General features: G+C 47.7%; 1 protein-coding gene across 1 annotated transcript in view; it reads left to right on the top strand.

Annotated features, from left to right (window-relative positions):
- Window positions 1-19,554, top strand: part of LOC147462068 (uncharacterized) — a 101,432-nt gene that overhangs the window by 81,236 nt on the left and 642 nt on the right. Inside the window, exons 2-6 of the mRNA XM_086509517.1 lie at window positions 15,169-16,974; window positions 17,402-17,529; window positions 17,676-17,901; window positions 17,980-18,107; window positions 18,782-19,447. Coding sequence (XP_086365643.1) covers window positions 15,169-16,974; window positions 17,402-17,529; window positions 17,676-17,901; window positions 17,980-18,107; window positions 18,782-19,447 — 2,954 coding nt within the window. The remainder of the gene's footprint in view (window positions 1-15,168; window positions 16,975-17,401; window positions 17,530-17,675; window positions 17,902-17,979; window positions 18,108-18,781; window positions 19,448-19,554) is intronic.

The following is a 19,554-nucleotide window of genomic DNA, read 5'->3' as shown; positions in this document are numbered from 1 at the left end:
TTGGCTCAAGAGAGAGCTTGTGGAAAGCAGGAAGCCTTTGGGCTTTTGATTTTTAGCTTTGGCATCCCTTGTAATCTTTAAATATGTGAGCAGGCCTCTCACAACTCAGATTATCTGGACGCAGAGTCTGAGTGTGAGCGCCTGCCCGCACTCTTGTACTTTGAACTCATATTAATTCAAAAAGAAATACCGAAAGGGGCGCCAGTCTTTGGGGCCAATAACTCTAGGCACGGAACTCCGCCGGGCGAGTGTCGAATAAATTGTGAACTATGAATTGTTTTGAAGTGGTTATTTGGTGTTGTCGCGGTAGATTCTTGACTTGTAGTGTCCAAGTCAGTTACAGAAGCAGCAGAAGATGAAGAAAGTTCTCACCAACTTACAGATCCTCGCCAAGTGGCCCAAGCCATTATAAAGTTCTATTAAAAGTTCTCCTGACTTATGGGACCCGGCCCAAGCTCCCAAATTAAAGCAAGACACTCACACACACACACACACACACACACACACACACACACAATACCCTTGTGCAAAACCCGATGATGTGGCAGTTGTATGGACGCCCCGAGTTTTGCACTGATTGCCACGTGGCACTTTATGGATTTCCACGAATCCGGTTGACAACATATGACGTGGCAAATTGTACAAAAAGCCTTTTTACGCTAGCTTATGGGAGATCAAAAGCTTTTAGACTTGATGCTTTTCATGTACTGCTTTTAGAAAGGCCAAGGGCCTTTAGATAAGTTTCCTGGGCTCTTCCTTTGGCATTCTACCGGTGGGAGATGCAGAGTTCTAGGGGTCGTACCTTGTTGTAGCAATATAAAGAAATACTGAAAGGGGCGCTAGGTGTAACCGGCCTGTTAACTTCAAAAAGGGCAGTAGACTTTACTTCAAACCTTGATTTAGCTTTCACCCATTATTAGTCGTCTATTCTACCTGTGCTATAATGACACAAGAGAGGGGAATGGGATACAGATGCTAGAATGCATCTGTATGCGAGCCAGACACCAGATTGGCCCCTAAATAGGCGCCCCTTTCGGTATTTCTTTATTCTTTAAAAGAGGGAATAAAATCTGTGGTTCCCTACAAGCTGCCCCGCACAATCTAGGCTGAATTTCTTCTGTTCTGGCCCGATTTCGGCAACATAACTATACTAGGACACTTCACAGTCAGTATCCCCACGCATTAGATGACTTTCCCGACGCATACAGACACTTTGCAAAACCTGGCGAGAATCTGCAGCACGCTGAATTCTCTGTTTTCTGCCCCGAAAATGCACCAGATCACTTGTATAGCGGTCCCCTCGCATCCCCGAACCTCCTGGGGGTATTAGGGTCCGTTTAGGGCCAAAACCCTAAACCTGCAAAAATACACAGCAGGCTGTAATTCACTGTTTCGGGCTCCGTTTTGCATGTTGGTCGCATCCCTAGCAAGACCTCGAGCTCCCGCACCTGTAGGGCTACTTGCCCTTTGAATCGGACAGGATTTCGCACGTGAAACCTCTCCGAATTCACCTGTACCTGCAAGGGATTAGCCGCTAGCTAATCCAGTACCTGTGCAAGAGGCTCTTGCCTCGGCAATCACACATGAACCCACATAACTGCACATTGGTCAATCTGCTGAGCCCACTAGAGGGGCATAACCATAAAGAATAGGGGAGAGAGAGAGCAGTGAGAGGTGTGCAGGTCATGACATCCTGCACCTCACTGTACATAGAGGGTAAGCTAGCACTCCATTGAAGCTCTCCCACCTGTGACAGCACTCCAAAACGAGCTCCCATCTGAAAATCACGTTTTTGCCTTCTCTTTAAGTAGTAAACTGGCCCAAAAGTGCCAAGTGTCACTCATTTGTGCATTTTCCCGCTTTAGACCCTCGGGTCTAAAAATATCTCACTTGCAGCCTCTGTTGACTTGGCCACAGAGTAACAAAATGATCCCCATGTCAAACTGCACGTAATGACGCGAAGACATTTTGCCGTCCAAAAATAGCAGTCCCTAAAATTTAGGAGTTTTTGCCATTACATTCTTCTAGGTCATCTAACCCTCTTTGTACACTGCAGCCACACCCAAAACTGAAATGTAGCCTATGTAGCAAAGGATTCCGCTTTGGCTGGCCAATGACCCCACTTTGGCTAACCATAGTCCTTGTCCAACCTTAGTGCTCTTTAGCCCTCAGGCCTGGACTCTCTCTGAACAGTTCCACACTGGCTATGCAATGCAGGGCAGTTAGATTTCCAGAGGGGTGTTTCCAAAAGGTAAAACAAACAAAATTCCCCAAAGAAAGAGAAAATAAACAAAAATGGAATTGCCACTGGCTGGTGACACTAGGGTTTGGGGCGAGTGCTCTCTTGGGGTGGACCGTGGAACTTCGCCACTCCGCATCTCGTGTGTCGTGCATCTCTTTCAGCTCGATTGTTATTTGAAGTGCTTCAAGTTTGTTTAGCTTGCTCTTTTCCGATGGCATGTGGTGCCTTCCCGTTACAGAGCATCTACACGCAGAGTCTCAGAGAGCTGGACCTTTGGGGAGTTGTACCTTTGCAAAGCAATAATAAAGAAATACCAGAAGGGATGCTAGTCTTTGGGGCCAGTGCATTTCGGAATAGAACTTCGCCATTCTCTCTCTCTCTCTCTCTCTCTCTCTCTCTCTCTCTCTCTCTCTCTCTCTCTCTCTCTCTCTCTCTCTCTCTCTCTCTCTCCGCAAGAGCCACTCCCACAGCAGAGCTCCCCCCCGTCTCACACCAGAGGCACACTGATTGACCGAGCGATTGAACTGGGGAAATCCAGGCGCCCACGACTGCGCATGACTACACAGCATCGATGGAGGCTACGTCAAAAGATTCAGAGCACGCTGGCCAGGCATGCACGACGCCCGGTCAGACTACTAACCATGGAGGAAATTGATGAGATTTGCCAACGACCGATGCTAGATCTTTTGTGATTCAGCTATCCAAACTAGCCGCCCTTTTTTGCTTAGTTTTCGGCTTAGCTCACATCGACCAATCTAGAATCCCATAATATATATCTTTGTTTTGTACTGTTGTTAGGTTATTTTGTTACTCTGACTTTGTATCAGATCCACCACCTTGTAACTTTCTGGTCTCATAGGTCACTATGGCCTTTTGAAGACGTTAATATAACATTTCATTTCATTTCTCCCCCCCCTTTCAAGTTCAGTTCAGGTCTCTTGGGATAGTTTCCTACGACATTAAAATACTCTCTCTCTCTCTCTCTCTCTCTCTCTCTCTCTCTCTCTCTCTCTCTCTCTCTCTCTCTCTCTCTCTCTCTCTCTCTCTCTCTCTCTCTCTCTCTCTCTCTCTCTGCTCGTGTAGCGTCCCCCAGCACACCCTGTGTTACTTGCGCAGAGCCCGCCACCACCCCTGTGTTACCCTGCGTACTGCTTGGTACCTGCGCGCTGCTGTTGCTCTTGCTGCCTCTCCAATGCACTCCCACACGCCTGTAGCTACTGCACCTGCATCAGCATTGCCGCCCCCATCCCTCCCTGCTGCCGCCCCTACACACACACACATTGCAAATTACACTTTCACATCACACATTACCCGCATTACACATTGCACATCCCCCCCCCCCCCCCCCCCCCCCCCTTCTTCCCCTCATCACACATATACACCTACATTTCATCATGACTCTCCTCAACACTTGAGTCACGCAAGGCAAACAAACAAATCAAGAAAGCTTCGAGATGGCAAAAGGAGGAGTAACCAAGGAGGAATTAACCAAGATGGACGACAAGCTCAATGCCACAATCAAGGAGAACAAGAAGATGATGGACTCCGCCATCAACACTATCATCAACCGTCTCTCCAAGCTTGAGAAGGAAGTGAAAGCCTTGAATAAGGAGAAAGAGGAGTGGGTCAAAGAAAAAGAGATTAAAGACGAGGAGACAAGGAGACAAGGAAGGAGCTCGCGATGTGGAAGGAGGCCCAAGAAGGATGGAAAAAGGAGGAGGAGGAAATGCAAGAACAGATGGCCATCCTCAATGCCTCAATCGCATCCCTCACCCCCGAGGAAGGCGAAATAAACAATGAAACCAAAGAGGCCATCAAGGAAGAACTCACCAAAGCTCTCACCGAAAGCTTGGAAGACAAGCTCGAGGCCACAAAGGCAAGGGTGGGTGGAGGTGGTCAAGAAGAACCTTAAAAAAGAAGCCAAAGAGAACGCTCACAAAGAAGAGGCCCTCCTTGTACAAACCACACTCAAAGAGGAGAAGATGCGGCATGCCCGTCGCCTAAATGTACAAGTCACCGGCATGGAAGAAGGGAAAGACTCCACTCCCGAGAAAGATGGCAAAACCCTATGTACCAAACTTGGGTACAAGATAGAAGACCCAACCCCCTTCACCAAAGCTTGGAGAGCCTTTAAAGACCCAACCAAAAAGAGGCCCCTCGTCCTCCAATTTCCATTGGAAGAAGCCCATACCCTCTTCATCCGCAATAGGGTCATCCTACGAGGCCTCACAGGGGTACCCATCTACCTTGATGATGACCTCACAAAGGAGAGCATGCATGCTTCGAGTACAACAAGCACGCCAAGAGGGGAAACGGGCCTCCTACCGAGACGGTCGAGTCATCATTGATGGCAAGGCCGTAGCATAGGGACTCGCTGCCTATGGGACACTATACGAGGAGATACACATGGCAGTTTGGAACTGCAATGGCTCTCTATGGACACATCTAGGGAGACTAGAGGAGGTGATGCATGACCGAGACATTGTTCTACTCACAGAGACACATGCAAGTCCCGAGAGAGGCCTACCTCGAGTACAGGATTACCAATGGGAGTCTCTACAGAGGAAGTGCACACAACACAAGACTTCTAGAGGATCTGGCAGGGTAGCAATCCTCTATCGCCGCTCACTTCACAGCAGGATACAGATAGAAGCCCGCGACCCAGAGGCACGCTACATGTGGATACGGATTGAGCTATCAGAGGAGCACACTCTATACATTGCCATTTGCTACTTCGCGCCTAGCGGTTCTACATTTGCACATACAGGAGGAGCAGGGGTAGAGGAGACCCATACACATGTAGGAGAGGAGTAGGATGATACACAATCACCATATACGTGTCTGAGGGAGGGAATCATGGAGTACTCCAGACTAGGGGAAGTCTTCCTTATGGGGGACTTCAACGCCAGGACACAAAGTAGACAGTGTGACATCTACGACTTCGATGACCCAGAGCTACTCTCCAACAAAGTAGACAGTGTGACATCTACGACTTCGATGACCCAGAGCTACTCTCCACCCTGGACAACACAGAGGCAGAGAGGACCTTCGGAGATACCACCACGCCCACACCATATGGGAGACACATACTCTGTTTGGGATCACAGCACCGTCTCGTTATCTATAACGGGATGGCGCAATGGCCATCATCTGGAGGCTTGACTTGCATACCATTATCGGTATCTGGTGGAGGTATTACAATGGATTACATCAATGCCTCAGAGAGGCAGCTCACCTGCTCACATCTTTCACCATCCCACCACTACCTATCGGGGCTGACCATGCATACCTTGCTCTCTCTTTCACTGGCTCACCCAATTCACACACACCACCCACACCCACGCCACACACTACCATACATTTCACACATGAGCTTGCCAGAGTCTATTCATCACATGTATATGGGAGGATCTATGCTCTCGATCCAGATACACCACTCTCTACACTCACTAGCCAGCTGTCCGCAGTTCTTCACACTTCAGCCCTCAGTTGCTTCCCACACACCACTCACAATGGCCGACCCCCACCCTCTGGGACGATGCCCCAGAACAAATGGTATGATAGGGAGTGCAGAGACCTCTACAGACAGCTGTGGGCTCAACGAGCCTTGGAGGAGATCCCCGAGAGCGAGGATGGAGGATTCTCAGAGAGCCACGTCCTACTACCCCACTAGAGGACCCTCAGACCTGGCATGACTATGCCGAGCGCCTATACCAAATACCTGGGTAGCCATTGATCCCAGAGCCATCCGACCCTCGACCTACCACCTCGACTTTCTTTACATCTACTATGGTGGAAAGGGCCATTCAGCGCCTACAGCACGGCCACTCAGCAGATCATACCGGCCTACAGAGCGAGCACTTGATCTATGCGCAGACACTCTCTCCCTCGTGATAGCACGTCTCTTCAACCGTGCATTGGTTGAGAGACTACTAGAGGAGTGGACTATGCACACCATTAGGCCTATCCACAAATCTGGCGACACCCTGGATCCTGGGAACTACAGGACTATCATGATTGGCCACACACTAGCAAACTATACGGGGCAGTTCTTGAGGCAGAGCTTAGCACACATGTAGAGGCATCAGGGATTTCAGACGCACTTTGTCGACTATTGATCACATTTTCGTGCTTCACTGTCTGATAGACGGAGCGAAGGCGCGGAAGAGGAGATCGACTGCTGCTTTGTGGACTTCCGCAAGGCATTTGACACCATCCCCAAAAACAGACTCTATCAGTGCTTTCAAGAGCTATAGATAACCTCTAACATGATATGGGCCATTCATTCTTTGTATGCACAAGTCACAGGTAGAGTGCGATACCCTGGTGGACTATCGGATCCCATTGCTAGCACCATCGGTTTGAAGCAAGGATGCCCTCTCTTCCCGAGTCTATTTGGTCTCTACATCAACGAGATTTCAGATTACATCCTACGAGCAGGCGGCGCGGGCTCAGACTTGGCAGGTATACCACTCCACATTATGCTCTATGCTGATGATATCATCCTTGTTTCTGAGACACAAGGGATTACAAAGCCACCTACGAGCCTTAGATGATTTCTGCACACACAGAGGGCTCACACTGAACCTTTTCAAGACCAAGGTCATGATCTTCCATACCTCCAGGACAGTTCGTAGTAGAGCAATACTTACAACAGCAAGCGGACAGGTCGAGGTGGTTGACTCATATGTTTACTTGGGGGTGACTTTTACTGGCACCACTGGGAGATTTTCCATGGCCCAGGCAGCCCGAGACCGGATTACACGGGTATATGCAGCGCTGGCCACCCTAGAGCGCAGATGCCATCAGGCCCACTTCCAGGAGCCCTGCACCAAAGGGTGGCTCTTTGACACTCTAGTCACACCTACCATGATGTATGCCTCGGCAGTATGGGCACCAGGACTCTTAGCACCTCTATGGACACAAATAGAGCACCCACAAATCATCATGATCTCTCGTTTGCTCCACAGCAAACCCTCAGTACCACATGACATCATCAGAGCAGAGCTAGCCACACCATCGATGCTAGTAGAGGCCCTTTTTCAAACGATTTGTTTCATTCAGCGCATGCGAGAGCTCCCACCAGACAGACTCACCCGTAGAGCTTTTGAGGCATCGATACAGCTGCATCAGGAGGGTGACACAAGAGCATGGTACTCTGGTTTACATCCCATGGTTTGGACATCACAAACATGCCTCCTTTTCAGTATGATCCTGACTCTCCTCATATACGCCTCTCACACACTGAGAGGAATCGTGTTCTCAGACAGGACCTCTGGTAGCTCTACATTAGTGAGACATGGATCACACCCAGAGATCTCCCCACGAAGAGGCAGCACTACAGAGATCACTTCCTGACTATCCTAGCAGATGGGTTCATCCAGAGACCGAGATACATGGATATCTACATGCCACATAGAGCACGGGTCGCCATCGGACAACTCAGAGTATCGTCACACCAGTTAGAGATTGAGGCAGGACGAGCTTCACATGTCCCCAGAGCAGAGAGGATATGCGGACTTTGCACAGCAGAGATTGAGAGCGAGGAGCACTATGTTTGCAGATGTAGAGCACATGAGGAGATCAGAGGCAGATACTCGACCTTGTTTGCATATCAGCCCACTCTACATCAGATTTTTGAGCCCAGAGACAATAGTTCGGCCTCTTTCTCCTTGAGATACAGCAACATCGGGACTCCCTTCTCCGGGTAGCATCAACTGTGAGAGATGAGCGCCAGACACAGCTCACCGACTTTTTTCAGAGGACCATAGCAGCACCACCACCTCCGACCATCCAGAGAGGAGTGACTCTACAGCAGGCTGAGGAGGTCCGAGCTCGCAGACGCCCACGTACCCATGGACGCAGGGCGCCTCGCCTACACCAGAGCGAGATCCAGGAGCACTACTATAGATCTTTGGAGGAGAGATGCCTCCGGGCTTTTGCAGATCCAGCAGCCATCTTACGAGGATTGTTCGCACCCTACCCGCCCATGCATCCTGTACTACACCCGGATTATGGTACTGGATGGAGCTAGAGATAGGATAGCATTTCATCTTATGATTGTACGTTCTACCCCAGCATATAGGATTACATCTTTTCCTCGGTTTTGGAGCTCCATCCCCACCCTTGTATCACTTTCCCTCCCCAGTCATCATACAGGATAGTCACTTTTACTTTTGTACCTTTTATCCTTTACGGATACACAGAGGGCACCCACCTCATGTACTTTGATTTGTCTCATAGGCAGACTTCGGCCTTTTATAGACGTTAAAAAAAAATTAGTTCTTTCTTTCTTTGTTTCTTTCTTTCTTTCTCTCTCTCTCTCTCTATTCAAGTTCAGTTCAGTTATTTGTTGTTTCCATGAAGTCTGTAGTGCTTTTTTGAAACTAGCATCTTGCACTAGGAACGTTTCTTCGGAAAGGAATAGTTTATCTTCTTCTAGCTGTCAGGCTCTTAGGAAATTTCATCGTAATTTTCTGATCTCTTACATAGATAAGTGCTCTCTAATAACTTCGTTGCTACACTCAAAAAGTTCTATTTAGAATGCTTGTTAGGTGAGGTGAACTCCCCAACTAATAGTGATCTTTTGATGCAAGAGGTTATCATGAAACATCGAGACTTTTGTAAGTCTATTTGTTTCAAGTGCCATCCTAAATTACGTTTTTTGTATACCGTTTGGAAGTTCCACTAAAATCCCATCAAAGTTGGATTTATAGCTGCTTCTTGGAATACGTCTCTAACAAAGGTTTCTAAATGGCTCAGTTATTGTTTCAAAGCCATTTTGCCTAACGTAAATGTAGCAGGGCTACAGTCACTTCACAGGACATACAGTTGGACAGTGGGTTACACTGGGACTGGTTCACACTGGACGGACCTTGGTCTGGGAGTGACACGTGGTAGGGTACCTACCTACGACCGACGGTGGTCTAGTGGACCTCATGGCCAGGTCACCACATGGCTGACATTTATGAGCCGTTGGTGGCTCTTTACGGTGGTACATATGAGTAGTAGCGGTTGGTGATCATCATCATCTTCTTCGCCTTTGGTCCGGCGTCATCGAGGTAGCGAGTCTTACACAGAGCACTGCTTCACCATCCCTGCACATCTGAGCCTCGACACCCCTCTTGTACCTGTGAGTTCTGGGCTGGAGTTGAGTGTGCTGCCACGCCAGAGTCTGTACATGGTTCTTTGAGCTAGTCGAGTCCACATGTTCTGGTTCCCTGTTGTATCTCTGCTGTTATCCATTGTTTCTGTGTTTCATTCTGTTTGAGAGAGTTTTCATTTGTTTGAGTGAGATTGTCACGCACATTGCACTGAGGGGCACCCACACTGGAGAGAGCACGACACATTATCCGCGCTACAGGTGCTCTCATTTTGGCAACCACGATGGGATCTCAACTGAAATCTCACTCTGTGAGGTGCAAATCTTGAAGCTAGTTAGGTTTATCTAGCTTCGCCTACCTTCGCCAACCTTGCCTTGCACTGTTCTCCTCTCGCCTAGTCCAACTGGTCTAGTCCCCTCTCGCCTGGTCCAACTGGTCTAGTCCTCTTCCGCCCTGGTCCAACCTGTCCTCGTCCCTGGTCTAGACCTCCTCGACCCTGGTCTAGTCCTCCTCGTGCCTGGTCTCGTCCCTGGTCCAGCCGGGTCTAGTCACTTACCTGGTCTGGTCTGGTGGAGTCTAGACCCGTCACAAGTTTTCTTGCCCCAAGCTTGGTTGGACTGGTGGTCACTGCATGACACATACAAGGAGGTCAGTCGAGCGTCAAAACGCACTACTGAGCCCTCTGAAGTACTATCATAGAAGACGACCTTTGACACCTTGTAGAAATCCTTCAACCTCATCACCTATACCTCCACACACCACATCACCCATTCCTTCATCAGGTTCCCCATCTTCCCGATCACCTTCTCCAGTAAAGCTCTCTCCTATTCTGATACAGCAAGCTATAGAGCAACAGGCTCAACAAGGAATCATGGAGCCACTAGCTAGTGTTTTGGCCAAGGTAAACATCAAGTTCCCTACCTTCAAAGGGCTTTCTTCAGAAGATGCTGACGACCATGCAAGAAGATTTGTATCTCTCTGTAGGAGACGTGGTCTAAATAGAGAAGATGCTTATTTGGTACTATTTCCATCCACCCTGGATGGCCTAGCAGATAAATGGTACAGTCAATTTGCAGAGAACCATTTTGCAACTTGGGCAGCCTTAAGACAGCAGTTCTGTGCAGCTTTCAGGCCGGGTGACTACCAGGAGAAGGTGTTGGATGAGTTGGCCAACATGGTGCTCAAGCCTGAGGAGACTTTTGCAGAGCTTATGACTAAAACTAAGTCGCTGGTGGCCAAGCTCCCCCAACAACCCAGTGAATTCATGGTTAAAAAGTGGGTGGAGAAGGCACTTCCCAAAACTTCTCAACAAAAACTCCGAGAGAGTCTCCGACCCGACGCCACTCTCGAGGAGTTCATCGCAGCTGCTACTAGGATAGAGGGGGCTAGGAAGCTGTTCAACAACTCTCCTCACATAGAAACTCCCTCTATGTTCTCGGAAGGTAGTTCTGCTGATCCTTTAACTTCTTTACGCAGGGAATTGGAAGCCCTAAAGTTACAGCGAGCTCTTCAAGAGGAGAGGTCCTTCTCTCTTAGACAAGAGAAGCCTCCAAATCATGAGGCATTGGAACAGATTAAGCGCGAGCTAGAAGAGCTCAAGTGTCAGCAAGAGACTAAGGCTACGGTTTGGTGTAGCTCATGCCGCTCTCCAGGGCACCCTCCGCAGGAATGCCCCCTTCAGGTTTACTGCCACTTCTGTGAAAAATCTGGACATGAGGACAAGGATTGTTACTACCTAAAGGGATTGCACAAAATACAGCACAGTCTTGGTCCTTCTCTCCAACAAGGGTTAGCACCATCATCCAACATGGGTTCCCACTATGGCCATCCCAACTACATGCCACCTTTGCTCAATACCCCTGCTGTCCAAGGTATGTCAAGTACTTTCCCGACTCAAAGTTTTTATAATGCTAATACCACCTCAACCCCTCAGAGCTTCTACACTTCAGCCTCCAACTCCATGCAGCAACCACCTCGTCCCCCGTTTCGTCCTTCCAATCGGCCCATACTCTGCTACAGATGCGGAGAGTATGGGCATTATCAGAGCAAATTCCCTCTGCCAGAAGGCTCTTCTCCGTGCTAACTTTGCCCTGAGGCTCAGGATCACTACACTAAGGATTGTCCAAAACAACGCGCCTCTACCTCTGCGAGCCCAAGTCAGAGCCAACCTGAATTCACCTTTCCCAGGATCAATTTGATAGCAGTTAGTACCAACCCCAAGCCACCCCTTTCTGCCCATATGATGGCCTCTCAAGACAAGTTGCAGCTGGTAGAGGAGCCAGCTGGTGTCCTCACACGAGCTCAGAGGGCAGCCCTCGGCCTCAATCTTCCAGCAGGTACAGCCCTTTCCTCCCCAATGCCTACACCTCCTCCAGCAGCTGACATGCCATCCCCCAGTGCTAAGAAAGGATCTTTTACTATGTTCTCCGATATTGATGGGGCTTTCTTAGAAGCAGTTGCTGACTTACAAAAGATCAAAGTACCAGAGGAACAACAACAGGTAGAAAAAGAGAAGCATACAGCAGAGACAGTCTTGAAGAACACTTTCCAACAAGTGTCCCTCTATGACATGCTTCGACTAGATGCGAGTTTCAGAAGTGACACCCTTGCAGTTATTCAGTCACTTTACCCTGGAGCAGGTCCTAGTGGCGGGCACCTCCCAGTGCGACAGTCAGAGTCCTATATGATATCCAATCCTGCTGCTCCACTCACTGATTATAGAAGCCCTCGCCTGACAGTGTCCGTTTTAGGTCGGCAATTCTCAGGAGTGATAGTGGATGGTGGATCTGGCATCAACCTGATGCCCGAGTTCACTATGCTAGCTCTAGGTCTACAGCCTACTCGCCCTGCTCCCTTCACAGTTACATTGGCTGACCAGCGGACAGTCTACCCAGTGGGCATAGTGAATAATGTGCCTCTGCAGGTACAAGACTTTACTTTTAACTTGGATTTTGTGGTGGTTCTTCTTCCCCAGGTTGAGGGCGGATTTCCCTTGCTTATTGGAAGACCATGGCTGCGACACACTAAAGCACTCCACGATTGGGGAAACCATGCAATGTGGATACATACTTCTGGCTCCCCGATGCAACCCATCCTCTTAGAAGGAGGCATGGATCCAGTGGTGCAGAAAGTTTCCGTGTCAATGGAAACCAACCCTGAACAAGAACAGCCTACTACACCTAAAGGGTCAAACGAAGATCTGCTGGAGTGGCTGGAGGCTACCAAATCTATGCCTTGTTATGGAGTCTCTATTCACTCTTTGCTTGAAAGTACACCCTCTTCCAATGTTTCCAAGGTAACTAAACCTTATGAGCCACATGAGCCAGCTCAAGAGTTGAAGGTCACAGAAGATACTCCTGATGCGCTCTCGGTGAAAGCCCTCTTGATAAAAGCCGTTGAATTTGGAAAGCCGAGGAAAAAGTATATAAGCAAAAAGAAATCTCCCCTACAGGAGTTCAACCCCCTTCAGACATCAGCCCCATTGGTGTCTGCCTCTCCAACCAGAACAAAGCTAACCTCTGTGTCTAGCCAACTCCCTTCATAGAGCAGGTCCTGCTTGATGTGCTGGATGAATTCCCTACTCCTGCTCGTAGTCTTGCTGAGAATAGTTGGTTCTGTCCTCAACCTGCACTTTCATAATGCTCTGACCTTCCTCGCCCTTACCAACACACCCTCGTCCATACCCACCCTCTCCCTCCCCCTCTCGCCCCTACCTACTCTCTCCCACTCGCCCCTACCCTCCCTCCCTCGCCCCTACCCACCCCCTCTCGCCACTACCTACCCTCTCCCTCCCCCTCTCGCCCCTACCTACTCTCTCCCACTCGCCCCTACCCTCCCTCTCTCGCCCCTACCCACCCCCTCTCGCCCCTACCTACCCTCTCCCACTCGCCCCTACCCACCCTCTCCCTCCCCCTCTCGCCCCTACCCACCCTCTCGCCCCTACCTACCCTCTCCCACTCGCCCCTACCCACCCTCTCCCTCCCCTTCTCGCCCCTACCCTCCCCCTCTCTACCTCTCGCCCATACCCTCTTCCACTCGCCCCTACCCTCCCCCTCACCCCCTCTCGCCCCTACCCTCCCCCTACCCACCCCACTCGCCCCTACCCTCCCCCTCTCGCCCCTACCCACCCCCACCTTCCCTCTCGCCCCTACCCTCCCCCTACCCACCCCACTCGCCCCTACCCTCCCCCTCTCGCCCCTATCTCGCCCCTACCCCTCTCGCCCCTACCCAGCCCCTACCCAGTTCCCCTCGCCCATACCCCCTCACTTCCCCTCTCACCACTACCCACCCCTCACTCCCCCTAAACCCTATCTAGCCCTCTCAAGTTCAGCTTTCATTCTGTCATCATCATGGAGCTTAACCCTATTTGCGGTGTTACTCGGGTTTATGGTCATCCCTCTTTTCGAGAAGAGTGTTGTTGCAAAAAGAGTGGCAAGGGTCATCTGCAACTACAAGCATGGCCCAGGCTTTACAATCATACATACTGGGTTCCTGCCTAGTTAGAGGCTTAAGGCGATTGCAAGCAGTGCAGTGTTTTTAACTCCACTTTTGAAGTCTGTAAGGTCATGGGCCTAACACCTGCTTCAGAAAGATGTACGGATGCAGTACCTAGTGGTTTTCCTTCTAGTGGTTTTCCTTCACAGTTTTTTCAGTATTCCTCACTGAGCGGTCTTGTGGCGGGCAACCTGTAGCAGGGCTACAGTCACTTCACAGGACATACAGTTGGACAGTGGGTTACACTGGGACTGGTTCACACTGGACGGACCTTGGTCTGGGAGTGAGACGTGGTAGGGTACCTACCTACGACCGACGGTGGTCTAGTGGACCTCGTGGCCAGGTCACCACATGGCTGACATTTATGAGCCGTTGGTGGCTCTTTACGGTGGTACATATGAGTAGTAGCGGTTGGTGATCATCATCATCTTCTTCGCCTTTGGTCCGGCGTCATCGAGGTAGCGAGTCTTACACAGAGCACTGCTTCACCATCCCTGCACATCTGAGCCTCGACACCCCTCTTGTACCTGTGAGTTCTGGGCTGGAGTTGAGTGTGCTGCCACGCCAGAGTCTGTACATGGTTCTTTGAGCTAGTCGAGTCCACATGTTCTGGTTCCCTGTTGTATCTCTGTTGTTATCCATTGTTTCTGTGTTTCATTCTGTTTGAGAGAGTTTTCATTTGTTTGAGTGAGATTGTCACGCACATTGCACTGAGGGGCACCCACACTGGAGAGAGCACGACACATTATCCGCACTACAGTAAATGAACTTTGGAAAAGTTTTCTAGAGGAAGCAGACGTACCTACTATAAGAGGACGTACCTACTCAAGTTGGGTTTTAAATGTAACCATAAGAGGGCACCACGTGCCAAACAAAAGAAACAAGCTCTAGCACTTCAACACAACTTGAAATAGAGAGAGAGAATCCACACGATAGACACTGAATGGCGGAGTTCCACTCCTAGATGCTTTGGCCTAAAAACCATGGCACCCCTTTCGGTATTTCTTTTATATCTACTCTTCATGTCAATGGTCTGCACTAAGTTACACGCCACCTGTTTTGCTCCCCTCCCCTCTCAGTGTGTGATGTAGCCATCATATTTTCACTCATTTTGGGAGTCTCCCCTCTTTGTACAGTTTAGCATCGTGGTAGGGTTATGTAGCCCATTGGGCAGATTTCAAACTATTAGAAAGATCTTTTTTTCGGCAAAAGAAAAGTTCTATTTCTTCCAACTTACCTACCCCATTGTTGTGTTTTTTGAAATAATCATCAATGTTTGTCCATTTTGCTTGTTCCAGGACTGACCTTTTCTCAACTTTATTACTGCAGAGTGGGATATGCCTACCGAAGAAACCCAAAGATTACAAAGGAAAGGTCTTCTTGCATACACAAATGGAACTTCTCAAGCCACTAATTTTGGTGGAGATGCTGATTTGAAACCAGATTTTTCCACGAGGCTTCTTAAAATTCTAGCAGGTTTTAAGAAAGACGGTGAGCTTAATGATGCCAAGTCTGCAGACACACAGTTTGTCAAAGGAAATCTTCAAGAAGTTAACATGCAGGGACTTCCACAAAGTGAGGACTTTACCGGGCATCAGTTACAAAATAGGCTAGCTAGAGATTTGAAGAGACAGGCTAAGTCATTATGTGGAACACCTGATTGTGGTGAGGGATTTTCTCCCAATAAGAATGAGTTGGACAGCTATCTGCAGTCAGACGAACACTTCTGGGACAGCCCTCAGATCAAAGAAGAGGTCACCCAATTTAATCACTTACACCTAGAAGAAACGGATTTCAGTTCAGAATCTGATGATGATTGTCAAAGTGAAGAGAATAGGCAGGCATTACATGAACAAGGAATGTTCGCTTTGAATTGTTCAACTCAACCTTTTGAAGTCCAAAAGGCAATTCAATCAGAGTTTTCTCCTCCTCCAGTTAACAAACAACAAGGCTTTATTTCTCCAAGGCATCTATCAAGGTCTTCAGGGTCTCGCTCCAACCCCTCTAGATCATCTATCCCTGGGTTACGTTCAAAGTACTCAAAACCTGACCCAAAGGCTAAGCAATTGAAAGAACCAGCAAAACCGCTGTGTTTGTTACCAAAATTTGAAGTTATGGCTCAAGCGTCGGATAAATCATTACTCCATCCAGATGATCTTAATTCAAATGGTCTTTCAGATGTTCTTGAAGGTGAAGAAAACAAGCTAGAGTTTGATTGGTTGGAATCAGATGACGATGACGCTGTGAAAAGTGACTTGTCTGATGGTGTTAAGTTATTTAATGGGCGTGAAATGAGAGGGCCTCTGAAGCTTCCACTTAACTCTGATGCAGATATTACTGTGTGTAATAGATCATTATCAAAACGAAGTAATCATGGCATGTCAAATGGTTTTGAAGATTCAAGCGAGCAAACCATAAAGCAGCCTAAGGATTCCATTGATTTCGAATGGTCTGATTCAGAAGAAGAAATGGATGTGCGAGCAGAAGATTGTCAATTGTTTGAGTGGAGTGACTCAGATGAAGACAACACTGGGCAGAATGTACCACATACAAGAGATGAAAATGGCAAGAAGAAAGGTGTTTTGTCTTTTGACACAAAGCATTCAGTCCAACAGTTAACCTTGCCTAGAAAAGGTCTCAGGACCAAAACTACTGCTATCCGGCCCCTGACTTGGTACAATCGAGAAGAGTGCGAGAAACTTGGGTCTATCACGTATGTTGATTCCAAGCTCTTACATCAACCGCCAGCCACTGTCAAGTTTTTAGAGGTCCCTCCATGGAAAAGCCAGAAATTCCCTCATCTTCCATTTGAATTTCAATACAGCTATTCAGAGATTCCTAAAGCACCAATTCTAGGCTTTCGAGATCATTATTCTCCATTTGGTCCAAAGACAATGGAGAGGCCTTGGACTGGGCGCCCACTTCCAAAACCAAGAAATCTTCTGAGAGATAATATTCCGTCATCTTACTCCGTGGTTCAAAGACTCAAATCATTCGAGTTCTCTTTCAATCGAAAAGGGGTACCTCCAAGTAGAGTGATGTCTAGGGAAGAGGTTTTAGGACAACCTTTAACAGATTACGAGGTTAAGCGCCTCGTTAAGAATTGCCATATAGAGAAGCGCCAAGTGAATCTAGGTATGCTTTTACAGGTCACACAATTGCATAATCACGTATCATGTTCATCAACCATGTTGGGGGAGTTGTTGTATCTGGTTCACTTTCAATAATTGTCCAATACTAAGATGAACTCTTTAGACACAGGGAACGATGTCCCAAGGGTCTGTCTCTGCTTTTTCTCCCAATGTGTTCACGTGCATTACTTTACTCACTGTTTCAGTTATTTTCTCTGGATGCAAGACTACGCACAAGTATAATATGTGGACAATTTCACAAAATTCACCATGTCTCTGGCATTTTATGGACCTTTCATTCGCTCTTTTTCTATTTTATGCAGTTCATCCGTCAATGTGCATGCAAGGGTTTTCTGGAAAATGCTTGTTGTATATAAGTGGCGGTTTTTGGTTTTAGGAATTGGATGTAATAAAAACTCTATGTGACACAGGTAGGGATGGACTAACCCATAACATGCTACATTTGATCCACACCCACTGGAAAAGCCGGCCTGTTTGTAGAATCAAATGCAGGGGGGCTCCCACATTAGACATGGACAATGTGTGCTTTCATATTGAGGTTTGTTCCGTATTTTTCTGTTGCATGCATGCACTACAAAAGGCATCTTTGAGCTGTTCCTTTAATGGAGCATGAGAAGAAGAAAATAGGAATATTCGACCTTCTTCGCAGCCACTTTTGACAAGAATACTTTGATGGTGTTACAGGATAAGACAGGAGGACAAATCATATACCGAACTGGATGTGTGCTGTATGTTTTCAGGGGGCGTCATTATAGTTATAATCATCGTCCAGTGCTACCTTTAATGCTATACAGACCTTCCTCACCAGTATATCCCAAGCTTGTGCCACAGGCTCCTGCAGGTTTAACAATCGAAGAAGCACGTCAACTGAGGATCCTGGGCCAGAAAGTGAAACCCCTGATTAAGCTAAGTAAGTTTTTACCACTGTACCTCTTTCTGTCATCAGTTTGCATTTGCTTTATATGTTTGTTGAATAACTTGCTTTCAGGGAAGAATGGTGCATTTCCAGACCTCGTCAAGGTTGTAAGAGATGCTTTTATGGTTGACGATCTGGTGTCACTAGAGTATGACGATCTTAAAGCTGGCGACTATAGGAAAATAGGGGCCAAGTTAAAGGCGAGTCTCTTTTCATTTCCTTTTATAGTCTTCTGGTTTTGTCTTAAACAATCCTGATGCAAAGAGATCAAGCGCGAAGTGAAGGGTGAGTTTCTCTGATCGCTTCTTTTCTCGTGATCTCATGAGTTTTCGATGTTTGCCTTGTCATTTTGCCTTGCGGTTAAGAAAGTAGTGTATATACCATCAGACGGTGCACCACCATCAGTCAATCCAATATGCGGCTGAATCAAAGACCCAAAAAACCATCTTTTTAGATGAAAACGAGATCTGCGGAAGTCCAGCGGATTTGTGCAATAGCTAAGCTAGCCTAGTCTGATGCCTTGAACTGGATCCGGTAATAACCTCTGGGAGACAATCGCAATCCTGGAAATAGGCATCTCCAAAATGGTAGACCTGAGGTGGTCGAGCATGTTTAAATTTCATAGTAAAGCATGTCTGTGTCTAGGAGAAGGCAAGTGAGCAGGGATGGGAGGGGTTCATGCATGACAAGCTTGATCAATACATGTTCATATCTAGCCTGTGACATGGTGTGGTTTTAGGCTTTGTTTTAGAAAAAAAGAAAAAGGCAACCTTGCATTTTGAGATTTTTGAATCTGCTAGACAAGTGCATGTGTTTGGCTTATTTATGGTAGTGATTGCATTGTAATTTTTACACAGATTTCTCCATTTTGCAGGAACTAGTGCCTTGCGTTCTTCTCTCATTCAGAAATCAACGAATAGTCTTATGGAAGGGAAAAGATTCAAACCCTTCTTCAACACACATTTCTGAATCACGTGTAAAGGAGACCAGATTAATTGCTGCACCTAGTGAACAACTTATTGATGCAGAAGGCTCCTTTATAAAGGCCTCTGAGCCTAAGTCAGTGGATTTAACAGTGGAGGCTGCTGATGTTTGCATTCAAAAGGGGGAGGATACATTAGTCGAGTCAGAGGAGGAAAATATTGAGCTCCAACCCAATTCGGAGCAGCATGTGCAAACAAAAATCGAAGCACATGGTGCTGCTTGGGATCGGGTGCTACCAGAAGATGAGCCGAAAACCAGTTCTATGCTGGAGGATATTTGGGACATGGCATTGAAGGATGGGATAGCTGTCGAACTTGAGGGTGTTGATCTTGAGGCTGACCTCGTCTTACAAGTCACATCTGTTTTCTCTGAAGTAGCCCCTAGTGGACCAGAATACACAAATAGAGTGGTAAATAAACTACGCCTCCAGGGAGTATATGAGAAATCATCGAAAGAATTTTCTGTACGTTTCAATCGGAAACGTAAGACTCTTCCGAGACTGCAGAGGTCACAAAAACAGGCATCTCGTCCTCTCAAAGTGAAGAGGCATCCAGATGTGGGTTATCCAATAGATGCACTAAACAGAATACTCCAGCAAAAATAGATTTTGTGTATGAATGTATTGATATGTATAAATGAGACATCAAAGTACAATCAATTTTG

Source organism: Adiantum capillus-veneris, chromosome 3 (assembly GCF_014529385.1).
Source record: "Adiantum capillus-veneris isolate H3 chromosome 3, ASM1452938v2, whole genome shotgun sequence".
Classification (NCBI taxonomy): domain Eukaryota; kingdom Viridiplantae; phylum Streptophyta; class Polypodiopsida; order Polypodiales; family Pteridaceae; genus Adiantum; species Adiantum capillus-veneris.
Note: the sequence above shows the minus strand (reverse complement) of the source record. Positions and strands in the feature narration are given on the sequence as shown.